At 47.3% G+C, this 19,324-nt stretch overlaps 1 protein-coding gene and 1 long non-coding RNA gene across 2 annotated transcripts in view; one reads left to right on the forward strand and one right to left on the reverse strand.

Annotated features, from left to right (window-relative positions):
• Positions 1 to 19,324, forward strand: part of LOC134947446 (uncharacterized) — a 148,200-nt gene that overhangs the window by 100,169 nt on the left and 28,707 nt on the right. The window lies entirely within an intron of this gene.
• Positions 17,384 to 18,448, reverse strand: LOC134947999 (P2Y purinoceptor 4-like). Its single transcript, XM_063935776.1, has one exon. The coding sequence runs from the start codon at positions 18,446 to 18,448 to the stop codon at positions 17,384 to 17,386; it is 1,065 nt and encodes a 354-aa protein (XP_063791846.1).

Raw genomic sequence — 19,324 nt, forward strand, 5'->3', positions numbered from 1 at the left:
CAAGCCGCAACACACGGCAAGGTCGCGACTCACGAACACCACTGGATGTTATATGGTGATTAGTCAGGACTCCAGGAATAAGATGACAAACTTCCGAGTTCAGGACTTCCGAATACTGAAATGACCGGATACAGCAAGACTGGAACAGACTCTCAGCAAACAGAAACAGCATGCAGGAAGCTATTACCGGCGTCTGTGAGAAGCCCTGGGAGTGTATTTAACAAGGAGTCCTCCAATCAGCTGCCAAAAGGCTGATTAGAATAAATGCCGTGCAGCTGCCTTGCTGCACGGCCAGAGAGCAGGAGAATACATTAACTCTTAAAGCCTAGCAACGGGGAACACGGTCCGCCAGTGGCGTCCCCGTTGCTAGGGTCCGTGCGGCTCAGCGCGCCCGGCGTCCAGCGTTGCCAGGGAGCCGGCGGCTGTCCGCGTACGGCGTCCCTGGTTGCTAGGCGCCGGGCCGCACCGACGAGCAGACCCCGGCGCCTAACAGTACCCCCCCCTTGAGGAGGGGTCAAGGAACCCCTAAAGCCAGGCTTCCAAGGAAACTCCCGAAAAAATGCCCTCTTGAGCTCTGGGGCATGAAGATCCTTATCCAGGACCCAGGACCTTTCCTCTGGACCATAACCTCTCCAGTGAACCAGAAAATAAAGCCGGCCCCTGGACAACTTGGAATTGAGAACCTTCTCCACCAGGAACTCCTGTTGTCCCTGTACATCCACTGGAGATCTTCCCTGAGAGATCTTTCGAGGAATTTTATTGGAAGAAATGTATGGCTTCAACAGGGAGCAATGAAACGTATTACCAATCCGAAGAGATTTTGGTAAACGTAACCGGAAAGCAACTGGGTTAACTTTTTTAATGATATGAAATGGTCCAATAAATTTGGGTCCCAACCTAGCTGAAGATTGTCGAAGTCTAATGTTACGAGTCGACAACCATACCCTATCTCCCACCTTAAAATTGCAAGGACGTCGGAGCCGGTCAGAAATTTTTTTCTCACGAAAGGCCGCTTTTCTGAGAGCAAGGTGCACTTTTTTCCAAATGGCTCTGAGATGGGAGGTTAAGGTTAGCGAGGAAACTGAGGAATGTTGAAAAAAAGAATTAGCTCTGGGGTGAAAACCAAAAACTGAAAAGAATGGAGACACGTTGGTGGAGGAATGACAAGAATTATTGTAAGCAAACTCCGCCAATGGAAGAAACTCGGACCAATCATTCTGGAGTTTGGCTGAGTACAAACGCAAATACTGTTTCAATGATTGGTTAACTCGCTCGGTTTGCCCGTTGGACTGTGGGTGGTAACCAGATGTTAATGACAATCTCATCTTTAATGAAGCACAAAAACACTTCCAGAATTGTGCAACGAATTGTGGACCCCGATCAGAAACAATATCAGTGGGCAACCCATGAAGTCTGAAAACATGGCGGAGAAACAACACTGCCAATCCTTGGGCAGATTGCAGTCGGGGAAGGGCAATGAAATGAGCCATCTTGCTAAAACGGTCTACTACCACCCAAATGACTCTGCATCCAGCTGAAAGGGGAAGGTCCACCACAAAATCCATGGAAATATGAGACCATGGCCTGAGAGGAACATTCAAGGGCATAAGTTGCCCGATAGGCAAGGAACGGGGAACCTTATGCTGTGCACAAACCTGACATGAAGAAACAAACTCCTTAACGTCTTTAGAAAGACCAGGCCACCATACTGAGCGGGAGACTAACTCCAATGTCTTAAAGATCCCTGGATGCCCGGAAACTTTGTTATCATGGAACTCAGTCAAAACATTAGCTCTCAGGAACTCAGGGACGTAAAGACGACCAGCAGGAGAATTTCCAGGAGCTTGGTGTTGAAGCTGTGTGTTGAAGCTGTTTTAACTGGGTAAATAAATCTTGTGTGAGGCCTGCCCAAATGACTGAAGATGGAAGTATGGGAGTAACAGGACTGTTATCATGAACCGGAAGAAAACTGCGTGACAGAGCATCTGCCTTGGTATTCTTGGAACCTGGCCTGAAAGTTATAATAAACTTGAAACGAGTAAAGAACAAAGCCCAACGAGCCTGCCGGGCATTCAGCCGCTTAGCTGATTCGATGTATTGCAGATTCTTATGGTCAGTCAATACTGAAATGGTATTTGTTGCTCCCTCCAGCCAATGCCTCCACTCCTCGAAAGCCCATTTTATTGCCAGTAGTTCCCGGTTACCAACGTCATAGTTGGATTCAGCGGAGGAGAATTTCCTAGACATAAAGGCACAAGGATGTAGTTCCTGAGACTCTGGATCCTTTTGAGAAAGTATAGCCCCTACTCCAACCTCCGAGGCATCAACCTCCACAACGAAGGGCAATCCTGGATTGGGATGTCTAAGGACTGGAGCCGAGACAAAAGCTTGTTTCAAGGCCCGAAAAGACAACTCCGCTTCACGCGACCAGTTGGTAGGATCCGCTCCTTTCTTTGTCAGGGCCACAATGGGAGCAACCAGGTCGGAGAAAGAATGAATGAACCTCCTGTAATAATTTGCAAACCCTAAAAAGCGCTGAATTGCTTTTAAATTGGTGGGTTGCGCCCAACTAAGGATGGCCTGAAGCTTCTTTGGTTCCATGAAAAATCCCCGAGGGGAAATAATGTATCCTAAAAAAGATACCTCCGTGACATGAAACTCGCATTTCTCCAGTTTGGCATATAGATGATTCTCACGTAACTTTTGAAGAACCTGACGCACCTGGGTAACATGTTGTTCAATAGAGTCAGAATAAATCAGGATGTCGTCTAAGTAAACGACCACGAATTTCCCTAGGAAGTCACGGAGCACATCGTTAATGAGGTCCTGGAAAACTGCTGGAGCGTTAGACAAGCCGAACGGCATCACTAGGTACTCGTAGTGACCCGACTGAGTACTGAAGGCTGTCTTCCACTCATCTCCGGACCTGATTCGGATGAGGTTATACGCTCCTCTTAGATCGATTTTGGAGAAAATCACAGCCGAACGCAGCTGATCAAAGAGGACAGAAATCAGCGGCAGAGGATAAGTATTTTTAACTGAGATTTTATTTAGGGCTCTATAGTCAATGCAAGGTCTGAGCGAGCCATCCTTTTTCTCCACAAAGAAGAAGCCTGCACTTAAAGGAGATTTAGATGACCTAATAAATCCTTTCCCTAGGCTCTCTTTAACATAGTCATTCATGGCCGCAGTTTCTGGCCCGGATAAAGCATATAACCTTCCCTTTGGCAATGCGGCACCAGGAATTAGCTCAATGGCGCAATCATAAGGCCGATGGGGAGGCAGAATGTCTGCATTGCCCTTGGAGAACACATCAGCAAACTCCTGGTCCACGGGAATGAGTTCAGGAATTGCAGCAGCTATTCTGACTGGAAACGAAATACATTCCTTATCACAGAAGGCACCCCATTGAGAAATCTCCCCTGACCGCCAATCAATGGTGGGATTGTGAAAGGCCAGCCAAGGGTGACCCAGAACCACTGGAACTGCTGGGCAATGGGTAAGGAAGAACTCGATTTTTTCAGAATGAAGAGCTCCTACCGTAAGTAGTACAGGGGGTGTACAGAGGGAAATAACCCCATTGGACAGTGGACTCCCATCTAAACCATGCATGGTGACACTCCTACCCAAAGATAACTGAGGAATGCCTAAGGCCTTGGCCCAAGTTAAATCCATAAAGTTTCCTGCGGCTCCACTGTCGACAAAAGCCGACACCGAGGAACTGAGGCTGCCAAAGGAAACCTTAGCTGGGACTAAAAGGGAGTTATGCGAGGAGATAAGCTGCAGACCTAGGTGAACCCCCTCACAATTCACCTGGTCAAGGCGTTTCCCGACTTATTCGGACAATTACGAGCAAAATGTCCCTTACCCCCACAGTACAAACAAAGACCAGAGTTTTGCCTTCTGGCTCTCTCTTCAGGAGACAACTGGGAGAGACCCATCTGCATGGGCTCCTCTATGTCCTCAGGGATGGAATATACACACGGAGATGACCTGACCGATGCTCCTTTTTCAGCCTTCCGCTCTCTGAGACGACGATCAATCTTAATAGAAAGCTCCATGAGTTTATCGAGAGTCTTAGGAGCGGGATACTGGAGGAGACTGTCTTTAATAGATTCTGATAAGCCGAGGCGAAACTGACTGCGCAGGGCTGGGTCATTCCAGCCACAGTCGTTCGACCACCGGCGAAACTCCGTACAATAAACCTCTGCGGGATTCCTACCCTGTCTGAGAGCGCGCAACTGACCTTCAGCGGATGCCTCTCTATCAGGGTCATCATATAACAGTCCTAAAGACCCCAAAAAAGCGTCTACTGACAACAACACCGGATCATCTGCTTTTAAACCAAATGCCCAAGTCTGGGGATCCCCCTGGAGCAAAGAAATAATAATCCCGACCCGCTGAGATTCAGTACCCGAGGAGATCGGTCTTAAACGAAAATAAAGTTTACAGGATTCTTTAAAATTAAAAAACTCTTTTCTATCCCCAGAAAAACGGTCAGGCAAATGCATTTTTGGTTCAGGAACTACCCTCGGGGAAGTTCGTAAAAGATCTTCCTGCGACTTCACCCGAAGGGAAAGATCCTGAACCATCTGAGTAAGTTCTTGAATCTGACTGACTAAGAGCTGACCAGGATTTGGTCCTAACCCTGTTGGATTCATGAGGCCGACAATTTCTTACAAAAACTGAATAAGAAAAAATTAAACTCCGTTTAATTTTAAGTTTTGGTAAGGCCGGTAATAATGTTATGATTCCAGCACTCCTGACCGGAGGGGATTTTATGACAAGGACCAGAGCGCTGGAATGGAATGCAGGTAACGGGAGCAGGGAAGACTAGTTGCCCCTGGCGCCCTAACTCTATTGTCTCATCCGTGCTATCGGAAATCCCCTGCGAGACTATGGTTTCTTGAGCCCCTGGCAGCCACGTTTGAAGGGCGGATTATGTCTGCCCAACTCCGGTGCCCCCCTGTCTTAGTGAGAGACAAAGGGAAATTCGAGGCAGGATGATAACAAGAGGACCTCTGACTGACAACAGGCCAGGGGCAACAAGCTAACTAACAAAAACAGAAGTATGTGCGGAAACCCGCCAGGGAAAAGGACAACCAAAATTCACTTGTCCAATACTCCTACCCAGCACCGCTGGATACCAGAGTGGACCTGTGGAAGCAGAACCCTCCGCAAAATTCTCCAAAACACAAATAATAAATAATAAAGCGGACAAGCCGCAACACACGGCAAGGCCGCGACTCACGAACACCACTGGATGTTATATGGTGATTAGTCAGGACTCCAGGAATAAGATGACAAACTTCCGAGTTCAGGACTTCCGAATACTGGAATGACCGGATACAGCAAGACTGGAACAGACTCTCAGCAAACAGAAACAGCATGCAGGAAGCTATTTCCGGCGTCTGTGAGAAGCCCTGGGAGTGTATTTAACAAGGAGTCCTCCAATCAGCTGCCAAAAGGCTGATTAGAATAAATGCCGTGCAGCTGCCTTGCTGCACGGCCAGAGAGCAGGAGAATACATTAACTCTTAAAGCCTAGCAACGGGGAACACGGTCCGCCAGTGGCGTCCCTGTTGCTAGGGTCCGTGCGGCTCAGCGCGCCCGGCGTCCAGCGTTGCCAGGGAGCCGGCGGCTGTCCGCGTACGGCGTCCCTGGTTGCTAGGCGCCGGGCCGCACCGACGAGCGGACCCCGGCGCCTAACAGGCACATTATCATGCACTCACTAGCAGTATGTACTATATAATATAATAATAACAAGGGGCCCAGACCATGCACTCACCAGTATTTAGCCAAACCTCTGTGGTGACTGATAACACCCGTAATCATGGACCCCTACCACTGCATCCCCCCGAGGGACCTTCAAGCTCCATTCCGACACTGATTACAATACAAGACAAAGCAAAACAAGTACATGATTTATAAACATTGATGGGAAGTCAAAGCACATGAGGGAAGAGGGTCCTGCTCGTAAGAGCTTCCTTTCTACAGGTGAGGAGCAGACAGACAGGGGTAAGACAGATGGGGTAGACTGTGAGCATGGGACAGAGGGTTAGACTGAGAGATTGCTGAGTTTGGTGAAGAATTGAGAGCCCATTTGAAGTTTTGTAGAGAAGTGGAGAGTCTTATGGAGAGAGGGAGAGAATTCCAGAGGAAGGGAGTACCACGGACAAAATCTTGGAGGCGGGAATGGGAAGAAGCAGACGGCATTCAGTTGGCGGCATATATTTGAGTAGTATAGAGGGCAGACGGGAGTGTTAAAAGAGACAAGGACAAAGATGTAAATGGTACAGGAATGGGTGATGGCATTGTGAGTATAAGAAACTTGAATTGGGTTCTTAAGGGGAAGGGAAGTCAGTGTCGGGATTGTAGGAGAGGGGAGGCAGATGTAGTATGTTTGGAGAGGAAGATGAGTGGGGCAGCAGTATTGAGGATAGATTGGAGTGGAAAGAGGCAGACATCAGGGAGGCCGGATAGGAAGAGGTTTCAGTAGTCCAATCTGGAGATGACCAATGAATGTCTTAGTAGCATCTATGATGAGTAAGGGTGTGATCTTGGAGATAATTTTGGGATGGAAATGGCAAGACTGCAGCAGGTACTGAATGTGCGGTGTGAAGGAGAGGGAGGAGTCAAGAATAACTCCAACAAGGCAGCGTACCTGGGGAGTAGAGGAGATAGTTGTCCTGTCAGTAGATAATGAAATGGGAATTGAGGTTATTGTGGCACACAGTGCCCCTTTGAACTTGCCCATTGGAAGTGTATAACAGCTGAATAATAACGGGTATAAGAAGTGCTCTACTTGCGGAGATCCAGGATCACGGACTACCCCACGTAGTATGCAAATGATGGTTGGCTTGGAACGGCTGTCCTGGAATGACAGAAAGGAGGTGTGGCTCATCCAGTGTGCGCATGTCAGGGTGTGGGAGGAAACGTTCTTGTCGTGTGACATTGCAGAGGGGAGCGCGGAGGAAAGGAGTTCTGGCGGGGAGCGGAAGCGGGAGCTGAGCCACAACCACCAGAGATGCTGTTGCCAGAAACTCCACGGTGACACCGGCCCAGCGCCCACGCTGATGGGAGACGCCACGCAGTCATGGGGTGGACTGGAGACCACAACGTGCTGACACCCTACGGGGAGACCAATGATGCGGGAGATGCTGTGTCCGGTCTAACTAGAAGTCCTTGCTGCAAGTAATCCACCCACACACCCATTACTGGGGGGACACTGTAAAAACGCTGTCAATGTAGACTGGCACTTACACACAAGCTCACCTGCACTTTGTCCAAGCATCTACTCCCATGATCTGTGGGACTACCCGTGCCCTAGTTATTAGAGTGGTGACACTAAACTGACATGCTGGCAAGGTACTCATCTAATGGACGCTGTACTGTAATAATCTGAACAAGAGCGTTAGTGCAGCGTAACCAAACTGAGCTACCCTAGGAATAAGTGGGAGCCTTAGTACAGTGATTGGAGTTATATGACTGTGAATGTATAAAGATACCAGAGCCGGACTTCAGGGGTAATTCAGGCCTGATCGCTAGGGTGCATTTTTTGCATCCCTGCGATCAGGTAGTCCTGCCTACAGGGGAAAGGTGAATTCGCTGTGCAGGGGTGCGATCGCATATCGAGGAGAGCTGCACAAACAGAAGTTTGTGCAGTTTCCGCACTTCACACAGGCTTACTTACTTCTTACTCTTCCAGTGCGATGATCGGGCCGGAGCTGACGTCAGAAACCCTCTCTTCAAACGCCTGGTCCCTCCTGCGTTTCACCGGACACTCCTCAAAAACGGTCAGTTGCCACCCACAAACACAATGGGATTTTTTTGCACCATCCCATCGCTGCCCGGTGCTCCCCGTCACGCCTGCGCATTGCGGTGCATACGCATGCACAGTTCAGACCTAATCGCCTGCTGTGCGAAAACGCACAGCAGCGATCAGGTCTTAATCGTCCCCTTCGATTCTGTGCCTTAAGTGTATATGCTGGTGGAATTATAGCACCATCTAGTGCCCACAGCCGGGAAGAGAGACAATGCATTATTTCAAGTTGTTCTAACGCCAGTGGATAGATTGCGTGCATTATTACCTCCTACCCGCCAAGTACATTGTTTAACTGCTACTCAGCCAGGGGCAAATCCAGAGGGGTGCGATCAGTGTGCCCCCGCACAGACAGAAGAGACTGCTAAGTGTCAGCAGCCTCCCGGCCTCCACCGCAGCCCAGCTTGCACAAAGGTGCTGCTGCAGATGGGTAAGAGGGCCGGGAGGAAGGAGGGAAGGGGCAGTGGACCCGGCCCCCCTCTAGGCCCCTCCATCAGGCCAGGTCAATGAGTAGCCGCTCCCTCCTCCATCACGGCGGCAGTGCCTCTAAGATAAACAAGTCCATTGTGTAAATATAAATAAATATGTGTATGTCAAAAGGCCATGAAAACACATTTGTCTGAAAGAGAACATACTAAGTGGCTGATTTATCACCATCCGCATCTGAGGATGTGAGGTGATAAAATCGACACAATTCGCAATGTGATTATTAATGACATTGTACGGATGTATTACTAATTGCATGCAGGGACAGTAGGGTTGCCACCTCATCCCTTTGATTCTGGACACAGTAATTACATGGGTTCTGTGGCTGGCTGACTTCAACACTAGAGATGAGCGCCGGAAATTTTTCGGGTTTTGTGTTTTGGTTTTGGGTTCGGTTCCGCGGCCGTGTTTTGGGTTCGACCGCGTTTTGGCAAAACCTCACCGAATTTTTTTTGTCGGATTCGGGTGTGTTTTGGATTCGGGTGTTTTTTTCCAAAAAACCTAAAAAACAGCTTAAATCATAGAATTTGGCGGTCATTTTGATCCAAAAGTATTATTAACCTCAAAAACCATAATTTCCACTCATTTTCAGTCTATTCTGAATACCTCACACCTCACAATATTATTTTTAGTCCTAAAATTTGCACCGAGGTCGCTGTGTGAGTAAGATAAGCGACCCTAGTGGCCGACACAAACACCGGGCCCATCTAGGAGTGGCACTGCAGTGTCACGCAGGATGTCCCTTCCAAAAAACCCTCCCCAAACAGCACATGACGCAAAGAAAAAAAGAGGCGCAATGAGGTAGCTGTGTGAGTAAGATAAGCGACCCTAGTGGCCGACACAAACACCGGGCCCATCTAGGAGTGTCACTGCAGTGTCACGCAGGATGTCCCTTCCAAAAAACCCTCCCCAAACAGCACATGACGCAAAGAAAAAAAGAGGCGCAATGAGGTAGCTGTGTGAGTAAGATAAGCGACCCTAGTGGCCGACACAAACACCGGGCCCATCTAGGAGTGGCACTGCAGTGTCACGCAGGATGTCCCTTCCAAAAAACCCTCCCCAAACAGCACATGACGCAAAGAAAAAGAAAAGAAAAAAGAGGTGCAAGATGGAATTGTCCTTGGGCCCTCCCACCCACCCTTATGTTGTATAAACAGGACATGCACACTTTAACCAACCCATCATTTCAGTGACAGGGTCTGCCACACGACTGTGACTGATATGACGGGTTGGTTTGGACCCCCACCAAAAAAGAAGCAATTAATCTCTCCTTGCACAAACTGGCTCTACAGAGGCAAGATGTCCACCTCATCATCATCCTCCGATATATCACCGTGTACATCCCCCTCCTCACAGATTATCAATTCGTCCCCACTGGAATCCACCATCTCAGCTCCCTGTGTACTTTGTGGAGGCAATTGCTGCTGGTCAATGTCTCCACGGAGGAATTGATTATAATTCATTTTAATGAACATCATCTTCTCCACATTTTCTGGATGTAACCTCGTACGCCGATTGCTGACAAGGTGAGCGGCGGCACTAAACACTCTTTCAGAGTACACACTTGTGGGAGGGCAACTTAGGTAGAATAAAGCCAGTTTGTGCAAGGGCCTCCAAATTGCCTCTTTTTCCTGCCAGTATAAGTACGGACTGTGTGACGTGCCTACTTGGATGCGGTCACTCATATAATCCTCCACCATTCTTTCAATGGGGAGAGAATCATATGCAGTGACAGTAGACGACATGTCCGTAATCGTAACCACGGTTAGGTGGTATATACAATTATGGACGGGCTGCCGAGTGCCGACACAGAGGTAGCCACAGCCGTGAACTACCGCACTGTACTGTGTCTGCTGCTAATATAGACTGGTTGATAAAGAGATAGTATACTCGTAACTAGTATGTATGTATAAAGAAAGAAAAAAAAACCACGGTTAGGTGGTATATACAATTATGGACGGGCTGCCGAGTGCCGACACAGAGGTAGCCACAGCCGTGAACTACCGCACTGTACTGTGTCTGCTGCTAATATAGACTGGTTGATAAAGAGATAGTATACTCGTAACTAGTATGTATGTATAAAGAAAGAAAAAAAAACCACGGTTAGGTGGTATATACAATTATGGACGGGCTGCCGAGTGCCGACACAGAGGTAGCCACAGCCGTGAACTACCGCACTGTACTGTGTCTGCTGCTAATATATAGACTGGTTGATAAAGAGATAGTATACTCGTAACTAGTATGTATGTATAAAGAAAGAAAAAAAAACCACGGTTAGGTGGTATATACAATTATGGACGGGCTGCCGAGTGCCGACACAGAGGTAGCCACAGCCGTGAACTACCGCACTGTACTGTGTCTGCTGCTAATATAGACTGGTTGATAAAGAGATAGTATACTCGTAACTAGTATGTATGTATAAAGAAAGAAAAAAAAACCACGGTTAGGTGGTATATACAATTATGGACGGGCTGCCGAGTGCCGACACAGAGGTAGCCACAGCCGTGAACTACCGCACTGTACTGTGTCTGCTGCTAATATATAGACTGGTTGATAAAGAGATAGTATACTCGTAACTAGTATGTATGTATAAAGAAAGAAAAAAAAACCACGGTTAGGTGGTATATACAATTATGGACGGGCTGCCGAGTGCCGACACAGAGGTAGCCACAGCCGTGAACTACCGCACTGTACTGTGTCTGCTGCTAATATAGACTGGTTGATAAAGAGATAGTATACTCGTAACTAGTATGTATGTATAAAGAAAGAAAAAAAAACCACGGTTAGGTGGTATATACAATTATGGACGGGCTGCCGAGTGCCGACACAGAGGTAGCCACAGCCGTGAACTACCGCACTGTACTGTGTCTGCTGCTAATATAGACTGGTTGATAAAGAGATAGTATACTCGTAACTAGTATGTATGTATAAAGAAAGAAAAAAAAACCACGGTTAGGTGGTATATACAATTATGGACGGGCTGCCGAGTGCCGACACAGAGGTAGCCACAGCCGTGAACTACCGCACTGTACTGTGTCTGCTGCTAATATAGACTGGTTGATAAAGAGATAGTATACTACTAATATTATATATACTGGTGGTCAGGTCACTGGTCACTAGTCACACTGGCAGTGGCACTCCTGCAGCAAAAGTGTGCACTGTTTAATTTTAATATAATATTATGTACTCCTGGCTCCTGCTATAACCTATAACTGGCACTGCAGTGCTCCCCAGTCTCCCCCACAATTATAAGCTGTGTGAGCTGAGCACAGTCAGATATATATATACATTGATGCAGCACACTGGGCTGAGCAGTGCACACAGATATGGTATGTGACTGAGTCACTGTGTGTATCGTTTTTTTCAGGCAGAGAACGGATATATTAAATAAAACAAACAACTGCACTGTCTGGTGGTCACTGTGGTCGTCAGTCACTAAACTCTGCACTCTCTTCTACAGTATCACAGCCTCAGGTCAATCTCTCTCTCTCTCTCTCAACCCTAATCTAAATGGAGAGGACGCCAGCCACGTCCTCTCCCTATCAATCTCAATGCACGTGTGAAAATGGCGGCGACGCGCGGCTCCTTATATAGAATCCGAGTCTCGCGAGAATCCGACAGCGTCATGATGACGTTCGGGCGCGCTCGGGTTAACCGAGCAAGGCGGGAGGATCCGAGTCTGCTCGGACCCGTGAAAAAAACATGAAGTTCGTGCGGGTTCGGATTCAGAGAAACCGAACCCGCTCATCTCTATTCAACACTCCATTTCACCTGGTTTTAATCAGCCACAGAACCTGTGTAATTAATATGTGTCCAGAATTACAGGGATGAGGTGGTAACCCTAAGGGCATACTTACCTACTTTGCTGCCTCCTCCCCCGGGAGGAGGCAGCGTTGTAGGTGTATGGGGGGCGTGGCCGGCAGCAGGATAGCCGTTCGGGGGCGTGGCCGGCAGTAGGATGGGCGGTCCGGGGACGTGGCATCGCGCTCGCGTCATCGTGACTCCACCCCCCGCTGTGCTGTGCCGAGAAACGAGGTGCTGCATTGCGGGGGGCGGAGCTACGATGACGCGATTCAGCGCGAATCGCGTCATCGGACCCCCTCGGGCCGCCTGCATGTTCTCTGCTGCGGGTGGCCGAGGAGGAAAGCGGGAGGCTTGCCCACCTTTCCGGGGGGCCGGGAGGGTCACCCGATTTTCGGGAGCCTCCCGGCCATTCCGGGAGGGTAGGCAAGTATGCCTAAGGGACAGCGATTGCGAGAATGCTCTGTCCATGTGATGCCACCCTGCAGACATATTGGGGTATATTTCGTAGAATATACCCAGAGGATGTGCTATGCATGCTCCGATGCCAGCATCGCCACCGCTTACACCGCCACCGGATCGACCCCCCGTTTCCCTTCTGTGCCGCACCCCGCCCCCCCTACCCCAACCACTGATCATACTTACCTACCTAGGGATCGGTGATTGGCGCTCCCTACTGCTGTGACCTCTAGTGCTGTAAAGTGAGCTGCCGCATTGCAGCATTGCTTTAATGCACCGGAGGTCATAGGAGCAGCAGGGAGACCCGATGACCGGCAGCCCGCACCGAGGGAACTGATCACCTGTTCCTGGGTAGGTGCGTATGAATTTTCATTTTTTTTTTACTTTTCATTTTTTTTAAACTGTGATCAGCTTGTGTGTCCCTCGGACAGACAGAGCTGATCACACTGCCGGCTCTCAGCACAGCTTTCTCTGCCTATTGTTTGTACAGATGTTTTAAAAGAATTTTTTTTTTTTTTAAATATTTGTAATTTTTTTTTAAAGAAAACTGTATTGGACATAACTTAATAAATGTCCTTCACCTAATTCAATCATAAGAAAACCCCAACAATTTTTGAGCGTTTTTTGGAAAAAATATTCATCAGTTAAGTTCTTAAAGGGCGAAAACCGTGTGGTCGGAGAAAACGGGTGTGATATTGTGGGCAATAGCTCCCTTGTGCTTTGCAGTGAGAAGCCCATTTAAAAAGCATTGTGGCAGTACATAAACGGGTGTAGTACTGCTGACCGGCTCAGCTTACCGAAGCCGTGATCCTAGCAGCATACCGTCGCCGGGATCCCGGCGTGGGAGGGGCGAGCGCAGCAAGCCCCTTGCGGGCTCGCTGCGCTCGCCACGCTGCGGGCTCGGTGTCTATGGGTGTCGTGGACACCCACGAGTGGAAATCGTCCCTGTTGGTCGGCTTGTCGACCATCGGGATAGTGAGCCTTCGGGCTGGTGGAGGAGGTCATGTGACTGTCGGTCAGCTGACCGGCGATCACATGAATACCACCCTACATAAACAAACTGTTACCCGAATAGGGTCTGATTTGTACACTGTGCACCAGGGTAGACACTGTGTTGTACACCAGCCAAAGGAATTGCCTCAGTTTTTGAGTATTTGCCACCAGACTGGGGTCTGTCTTGTGCACTATACACCAGAATGGACTCTGTGCTGTAGACACCGGAGGAGTGAGAGGGGGAAGCTGACTGAGATTTGTGGTCAGGTTGTGCAAGATTTCTGATGGTGGAAAATGACATGGCCGTGGCTGTAGAGTGGTTTTGGGGCATATCTGTAACGCAATAACTGTTAGGGTGCATACACATGGTGAGATTCGGACTTATCCGATTCTCACCGTGCGTCAGGGGGCCGGGTCTGCACTTAGCCAGTATCGCAAGCACATAATGAGTGTGCTTGCGATGCTGGCTATGTGCGATTTTGGCTAAGTGTCAATCTTGACTATCTCTTCTATAGAGATAGTCAGGATTGACTTGCCTGCACAGCCTATTTTTTCGGCCGATGCCGACCGCGCGGGGCCGCGCATCGGCATCGGATCGGGATCGCAAGGTGACTGTCACCTTGGGATCTGCACTATCTTTTCTTCCGATTCTGGCTATATAGTCAGAATCGGAAGAAAAAATCGTACCGTGTGTACACACCTTAAGACAGTGGATCACTCTGCGGTCTGTCTCCGTTCCTAGCACTAGAGGCAGCTTCCCTGCTCTAGTGTTTTCCCTCCTAGTGTCAGCTCAGTGCAGGAGGAGGTGCTCAGTGCACAGTCTGAGAGAGTTCTTCCTGGGAGAGACAAATGCACTGACGTGCAGCTTCTGCTCTCCTGAGTGTGTGACCTTGTCTACCCCTCAGCCGCACCCTGTGTGTATACAGCCGGATCCTGAGTGTACTGAGACGCTGTGTTACTGCTGTACTGCTTCACATGTATACTGTGAGTTCCTGCTGCTGCAGAACTCTCCTCTGCTGCAGAATCTAAGCAATCTAGCAAGATTGCTTAGATTTTAAGCACGGATCTCTCCGTGTGTACCCCCCTTTACATCCCTATATGACATTGCAAAGCTCTGCCAACAATAACATGGGATGGTTTCGGGATTCCGCGGTCGGTATTCTGAATTATGGGATTCCGACTGCCGGGAACGTGACTACATCCACAATAACATAAACCATTACCTAGTGCAATAAACAAATCTGTATTTATTTGGCACACACATACAGTATACAGTATATTAAACACATTATTTTACATATAGGAGATTAAGATAAGCATAACGTATACCAGAAGGCAGCAGATATAACAGGTAGCGGCAGTGGGACTGACCTCAGCAAATAATCACCTTGTCACTGCAATCTCACATTGGCTCTCTAAGGGGTCTATTCAATTCCTGTCGGATCCTCTCCAATGGAGAGGATCCGACAGTTCATAATTCGATTAGGCGTTTTCAACTATTTTTGTTTCGTTTTCGACATGGCGTGGGCGAAAACGGGACAAAAAACTGTTGAAAATGCCCGGTAATTCGCCAAAACAGGTGTATTCGCCGATCCACCGATTTTTCGACACGTCGGAGTTTCAGACAAGTCGAAAAAATGGCACTTAGATTGAATAGGGCAAATCGAAATTGGCCCTAAAAACGGTGAAAAGTGCAGTTCTTTTGACCTGTTGGAAATTCCGTCAGGAATTGAATAGACCCCTACGGCGTAAATTCACAAAAGCTACTAAAATAGAGAATTGGTAAAGGTGCCCATAGCAAACAATCAGATGCTGCCTATCATTTTCTAAAATCCAATGAAGAAGTGATAGACAGTATCTGATTGGTTGCTTTTGGCAACATCATCAATTCTGGTTTAGAAGCTTTAGTACATTTACCCTTTAGATCCAATATTAATTTCCCACAGATGTTATCTTCTCTTCCTGCAGGAAATACATTTCATTGATCAGCATGAGAAGACAAGAGCTGGAATTTAGAATAATATAATAAGGAGTCATATAATTTCCTTACATACAAATTACTTATATAATTAGTTGGAATTTGTGTAAATACAGCGCATCCGGAAAGTATTCACAGCGCTTCACTTTTTTCACATTTTGTTATGTTACAGCCTTATTCCAGAATGAAATAAATAAATTTTTGTCTTCAAAATTCTACACACAATACCCCATAATGACGTGAAAAAGTTTTCTTGAGATTTTTGTAAATGTATTAAAAATAAAAAACTAAGAAATCACATGTACATAAGTATTCACAGCCTGTTCCATGAAGATCAAAATTGAGCTCAGGTGCATCCTGTTTCCACTGATCATTGGACTGGAGTCCACCTGTGGTAAATTCAGTTGATTGGACATGATTTGGAAAGGCACACACCTGTCTATATAAAGTTCCACACTTGACAGTGCATGTCTGAGCACAAACCAAACATGAAGTAAAATTAATTGTCTGTAGACCTCCGAGACAGGATTGTCTCGAGGCACAAATTTGGAGAAGGATACAGAAAAATATCTGCTGCTTTGAAGGTCCCAGTGAGCACAGTGGCCTCCATCATCATATAAATGGAAGAAGTTCATAATCACCAGGACTTTTCCTAGAGCTGGCCGGCCATCTAAACTGAGCAATCGGGGGACAAGGGCCCTAGCCAGGAAAGTGATCAAGAACCTGATGCTCACTCTATCAGAGCTACAGCATTCCTCTGTGGAGAAAGGACAACCATCTCGGCAGCAATCCACCAATCAGGCCTGTATGGTAGAGTGGTCAGACGGAAGCCACACCTTAATAAAAAGCACATGGCAGCCTGCCTGGAGTTTGCCAAAATGCACTTAAAGGACTCTCAGACCATGATAAACAAAATTCTCTGGTCTGATGAACAAAGATTGAACTCTTTGGCGTGAATGCCAGGCGCCATGTTTGGAGGAAACCAGGCATCGCTCATCACCAGGTCAATACCATCCCTACAGTGAAGCATGGGGGTGGCAGCATCATGCTGTGGGGATGTTTTTCAGTGGCAGGAACTGGGAGACTAGTCAGGATAGAGGGAAAAATGAATGCAGCAATGTACAGAGACATCCTGGATGAAAACCTGCTCCAGAGCGCTCTTGACCTCAGAATTGGAGCAACGGTTCATCTTTCAGCAGGATAACGACCCTAAGCACACAGACAAGATATCAAAAGAGTGGCTTCAGGACAACTCTGTGAATGTCCTTGAGTGGCACAGCCAGAGCCCAGACTTTAATCCGATTGAACATCTCTGGAGAGATCTGAAAATGGCTGTGCACCGACGTTTCCCATCCAACCTGAAGGAGCTTGAGAGGTGCTGCAAAGAGGAATGGGCAAAACTGCCCAAAGATAGGTGTGCCAAGCTTATGGCATCATATTCAAAAAGACTTGAGGCTGTAATTGCTGCCAAAGGTGCAACAAAGTATTGAACAAAGGCTGTGAATACTTATGTACATGTGATTTCTTAGTTTTTTATTTTTAATAAATTTGCAAAAATCTCAAAAAAAACTTTTTTCACATTGTTGTTATTATGGGGTATTGTGTGTAGAATTTTGAGGGGAAAATTAATTTATTCCATTTTGGAATAAGGCTGTAACATAACAAAATGTGGAAAAAGTAAAGCTCTGTGAATACGTTTCGGATGCACTGTATAAACACTAACTGACCACTGCTGAGTAGACCTTGAGGTCTCACTGACTTTATTGAGTAGTAAATATTGATAGATACACCATATGGAAATTATGTTCCTCTCCACTACTGCATGGTGCTTATTTCCATAGAAAATCATTTTTCCCACCTATGTGACACTAATATCTTCATCTCTGCCATACTCACAGTCTGTTGAGGACCACGGCGATGGAATAATGAAGCTGACTCTACTTGGTTATCGTGAGCTTCGTCGGTTGAGGATCTCTGACTGTTACCACAGCTGTACAGAGATCTGCACCAACCGGTGAATGTGTTCCTAAATCTGTCTGAGGCAAAACAGTACAATATGGGATCGATTAAGCAATTTGTTTGTGTCAAAATCCATGTGACATAATAGGCAACCTCAACTCTGTCCAATAAAGAGCACAAGTCTGGAAAAAATAATTTCAGTGTAGCGGCCATCGCCCTGGTGATATGTACAGGGATGTAGCAGATTATAAATAGGATTAAGGAGATGAATATTGTCTGTATGGATTTGGACACCATGACTTTGCTGAGGGTGTTCATAGGATTCACCGTGAGAATATAGCGACTCAGGAGACTGTAGCAGACCAATATTATGGAGAAAGGAATGAGGGCACCGAAGAAGAGGACGACCACATTCCCAGCTAAATATAATACTTCTTGTTCACTTTGCTGAAAACTGAGACACTTTGTAACTCCGTGAACTTCAGTCATTTTTACAACAAAGAAAAAGGAAAATCCTTGTAGAAGAAGACATCCCCAGACAGCGAGGCACAGTTTGGTGATGAAAGGCTTCTTAGTCCAGGCAGTTCTTTTAACAGCAACAGTAAAATATCGATGGGCGCTGATTAATGTGAGGAAGTAGATACTTCCATACGTGTGAGTGCTGAGCAGGAAGACCTTACACTGGCAGAGGAATGTTCCGAAGGTCCAGTGGCCGGTCAATAAGTAGACAATGATCAGTGGAGCTGCTGGAGTGACGAGGGCATCGGAGATGGCCAAGTTGAACTGGAGAACCACAGTTGAGTTCCATTGTTTTACCCGAAACCAGAATATCCATAGACTGATACAGTTGAACATGAAGCCAACAAAGATGATGATGCTCAGAATGATGGGGAATAAGGGGTTAATTGTTTGAGGCTGACAGCCGGTGTAATTCCCCGATGTGTTCAGCATCGTGAGATGCTTCTGAGCTGAAAATCAAATAACAGGGTTGATATCCGTACAGTGAGCAGTAAAGCTTTTGCCACGGCAACCAGTGATGTCATTAAGAGAAAAGTCTAGAAAGTTCTAGAGAGTTTAGGGAATACAAGAAACAAAGTAAGTGAGAGAGAGAAAGACAGAGAGAGAGAGGGAGGGACTGTTTAAAGTATAAGTAAAAGTGAAAAGTATAAAGGGAAAGATTTCTAAAGAGAATAAGTGGAGATGTCACGCGTTTCCGCAAGGTTTACTGAAGAAGGCAAGTTACCTGTGAAACGCGTCGAAGAAACATGCCAACTTTAACCTACACATGGAGACATCTTGATTATACCAATAATGTTCAGCTATTCTAACCAACACAGGACTTTACAATCCACCTGGTCCTGTACAACCACCTGAGTGCATGTGAAAATTACCACACACTTGATGTTACTCACTGGGACCTCTGAGATGGCAGATGTACTAAGCTTTGGAGAGTGATACAGCGGAGAGAGATACATTACCAGCCAATCAGCTACTTTCAGTTTTCAAACACAGCCCAGCACATGCGCACAAGCGTTGGCTTCAATGCGCTTGCGCAATGTCATGGCCGTGGTTTTTGTGAACCGGGTGTTAGTGAAGTCTGTGTGGGCGACTGGAGCAGGGCTGTAACTACCTATGGGCCAGCGGTGCCTGGCACACAGCACAAATTCACTGTGGGCACAGGACCGCTGGCTGAACCCACAGGGCCGCACCGCACTATTTACTCCTAACCTGACAGGCAGCTCCACAGTCACCGGCGCTAGCTGCAGCGCTGCCCATGGTGAAGTGCGCCCAGCTGCTTGCACCATTACCTACTGTGTATATTACATA

Source organism: Pseudophryne corroboree, chromosome 8 (genome assembly GCF_028390025.1).
Source record: "Pseudophryne corroboree isolate aPseCor3 chromosome 8, aPseCor3.hap2, whole genome shotgun sequence".
NCBI lineage: Eukaryota > Metazoa > Chordata > Amphibia > Anura > Myobatrachidae > Pseudophryne > Pseudophryne corroboree.

What these genes read in the sequence shown, in the direction of transcription:
- LOC134947999 (XM_063935776.1), bottom strand. Translation starts at nt 18,448, where the DNA reads ATGCTGAACACATCGGGGAATTACACCGGCTGTCAGCCTCAAACAATT.